Source organism: Acanthisitta chloris, unplaced genomic scaffold (assembly GCF_000695815.1).
Source record: "Acanthisitta chloris isolate BGI_N310 unplaced genomic scaffold, ASM69581v1 scaffold7209, whole genome shotgun sequence".
NCBI classification, from domain to species: Eukaryota; Metazoa; Chordata; class Aves; order Passeriformes; family Acanthisittidae; genus Acanthisitta; species Acanthisitta chloris.
The window spans coordinates 122,099-125,572 of NW_008693054.1; the positions used below are offsets into that span (position 1 = coordinate 122,099).

Below are 3,474 nucleotides of genomic sequence, written 5' to 3' on the forward strand. Positions count from 1 at the left end.
GAAGCACTCTGAGCAGCAGGCAGGTGTCTAGATCTACCAGTTCACAGGAGTCCTTAGAGGTCTGCTCAATGGCACTTGAAGTGCTTGTCAGGATTTCCAGGAGATCCCGAAATATACTTTCTTTTGCCATTTCTCTGAAAGAAATAAATTTGTGGTGAAAAAAAATATCAAATGCACTGCTACCAAAAAGCCTATGACAATGACACTTCTTATCGTCAGGCAGGTGTCTAGATCTACCAGTTCACAGGAGTCCTTAGAGGTCTGCTCAATGGCACTTGAAGTGCTTGTCAGGATTTCCAGGAGATCCCGAAATATACTTTCTTTTGCCATTTCTCTGAAAGAAATAAATTTGTGGTGAAAAAAAATATCAAATGCACTGCTACCAAAAAGCCTATGACAATGACACTTCTTATCGTGAACCCAAAAATGTTTCTGCTAAACCACCTTTAACTAGTCACAAAGTTTTTCAAGTAGAAAGAGCAAGATACATCACACAAACTTCCCACCAACCTTTCAAAAAGGGGCTGTAGGAGAGTTGTGCTGTTGTGGAGAAAGCTAGTGGCTGCACTAGCATAATTCTGAAGTGTATGAATCAAAGTCAAGGGAGAACAACAACTCTGTCCACTTCAGCAGACAACTACCCCAATGCAGACAGTACCAGGCCACTTCTTGGAGCATCCAGTCCTAGGAAAACAGCACTACCAAACCACATGCATAGAGACAAATCTATATGAACAAAAGAGAGAGCTGATGCTGCTCCTCCCTGCAGGTCCACCAGCCTCCCAGGGCTGACACACACATCTGCAGATGATGTGTCACACAGAGATGCACAACATTTCCAAACCACAACCATTCATTCACTCTCTCCCCCAGTCTTATATCCAGAAAGGAGATGAGGGCAACACATGACAAACGCTGCTAACTCAGTTCTGATACCACATGCTGGTGAAAAGAAGCCACACCAAACAGTGTTTATGGCATTGCTACAGGGAAGGTCAATAAATCTGCTCATCCAGTACTTCTGACCAGGGTCAGAAAAAGGAAATGTTTATGGCATTGCTACAGGGAAGGTCAATAAATCTGCTCATCCAGTACTTCTGACCAGGGTCAGAAAAAGGAAATGTTTATGGCATTGCTACAGGGAAGGTCAATAAATCTGCTCATCCAGTACTTCTGACCAGGGTCAGAAAAAGGAAATCCAGACACAGCCTCCTTGAACCTTAAATAGACTTGTCGTATGGTCAGGATCAAACAAAAGAAAGTGAGATGAAATGTAAAGTAGCTTTATAAACAAAACATGTTCACACAGACAACTCCTCCCAAAGGAGAATTTAAAAACATTAGTGGATGATACAGTATTACCTGTGTTCTACTGCTCACTCAAATGTCTTAACATTTGCACAATTAGAAATTCTACCTCCACTTGCACAAGTGACCATGTCCATAAACCAAACCATGGATTCACTCAGGTTGGCAAAGACCCTTAGGATCAGAGTCCAACATTAACCAAACACAGCCACCTCCACCACATCCCTAAGCACCACGTCTACACATCCCAGCTGTAACACCCTTAGACATGTCTGCAGACAGGACGTGCCACCTCTGCTCCTGCCAAGTTTTCTTTTCTACACTAAACAAAACTCTTAGTCTTCACTCACAGTTCAAATTTTCTAAGCCTCCTATCAGACTTGTTGCTCCAATAGTGACACTTTTATGTTCATCTACATCTTGCCGACAGCATGGTGCATGTAATATTGAGGTCTGTTAGGGTGTGGATGAGACTTACAAAGAAGGAAGACACTCGTAGTATAATAAATCCAACAATGCACACAAATCATTATATTACTACAACATCCGGTTTCGGATCTCCAGGAAGTATGTATTTTATTCTGCAACTTCACAGTTGATCAAGACCAACACAGACACACATTCTCCACCTAACTAAAACATTAAAACCCCCACCATAGCATCAGTAAGAGTTATGGGGGAAAAGCTACATTTTACAGTGGTGTAATACTGGAACAATACCGAAGTGGAACAACAAAGGCCAAAAGCAGAGCTGGCCCTCAGACATAAAGAAAATAGTGGAGCTTACATAACCAGGAAGAAGGTTTGGAATTTGGTTTTGGTGTTAAGACATAAGAAAAGGTATTCATGGAACCTGAACCTTCAGCTTACAAGTAGTGCAGGTCTTGCCACTTCATGACATGCCAAAAGAAAGCTCAGTGGCTGATGTGCCACAGTCCCCATGGTAAATGCAGCCAGATACAGGTTTTTCTAAACAGCAGCTGAGCTCTGCTCTGGTGAAGGAGCCTCCAGCCAGGCCCCACCCCAAACACATGAGAGTGTTCTGTCCACTGAGCAGATCCACTAGTTGTTAGTCAGTAGAGTTCTTAAACACTGACATTATTCTAAAATGGGAAAACTCTCAGTCCACTGCAGTTTCCTTCACATTAGCCTATGCCTTGTGTTGGATGATCCCAATAAAATGGTCATTTCCTGACCCAACTGTGAAATACAGGAATCAGTGGTCAGTGCAAGACCTACTACCGTGCAACATTCAGTTACTTAGACTGGTAAAACAGAAATGAAAGAAGCCACAAGAACTTCTGTGCACATTTTTGTGACTCCATGGGTAAAAGGACACCTTACAGCTGGAAAAGCTTCCACTCTCTTGGCAGAGCTATGCAGCAGGACAGCAGTTTTAGTCAGACTGTATCACAAGCATACTGTGTCACATACATGTGGCAAATTTCCTCTTAATGTTTGATTGAAAGTAAAAAAACCCAACTAAAAGTGAAGCTATTTCCAGTAAAATACAAAGACAAAACTCTTGTGTATCCTAATGGAGCAAGTGTGAGGTGCACAAAGAAGTGACTGTCCTCGCCGTGAATGTGGAAGGAGATCTGGATTTTTACATGTCCCTGAGGAGATACAGAACTCCAAATCTCTCTCTTGCACACTATGAAAGAAAATTAATATGCTCAAGCCAGACCCTTCTGGCAGAAATCAAATCTCAAAGCCTAAGTGAGCAAGCAAAGGTTATTCCAAAGGGACAAGGAATAACTTACAGGTTGCTTGGTAAGGCAGGAAAGTTAAGAGAAAATTTACATGTGACTCTTGGATTTAAGCATTTACACATAATTGCAATTTGAGTGTGTACTGCACAGGAATTTTAATAAAGTTTTCCTTCTACACACAAAAAAAACCCTTAATTCTCAAATTAGTGAGGAGAGCAGGAAGTGTTCAGCTAACATTCAGAAAGAAGAGTGACTTCAGGTTCAGTTCCCCAGCTTACAACCAATGTTTAAAAAATAATCTTTTTCCAGCAGTACAACAAAGATTCCCATATAGATATAAATAGCAGCTATTTTATATTTAAAATGTATTTTTGAAAAGGAAAATATTTTCTTTTCATAACCTTTTCTCTAATCTTTAACCTATAAAATTAGCACAGAGCACACTAAGCAGATT

General features: G+C 41.0%; 1 protein-coding gene across 1 annotated transcript in view; it reads right to left on the reverse strand.

Moving 5' to 3' along the window:
- Window positions 1-330, reverse strand: part of ATXN10 (ataxin 10) — an 84,023-nt gene extending 83,693 nt beyond the window's left edge. The window contains exons 1-2 of the mRNA XM_009082921.1: window positions 199-330; window positions 1-8 (exon numbers count right to left, since the gene is read on the reverse strand). The exon at window positions 1-8 is cut by the window's left edge and continues 48 nt beyond it. Of these exons, the coding sequence (XP_009081169.1) occupies window positions 1-8; window positions 199-330 (140 nt within the window). The remainder of the gene's footprint in view (window positions 9-198) is intronic.
- Between the last annotated feature and the right edge of the window lie 3,144 nt (window positions 331-3,474).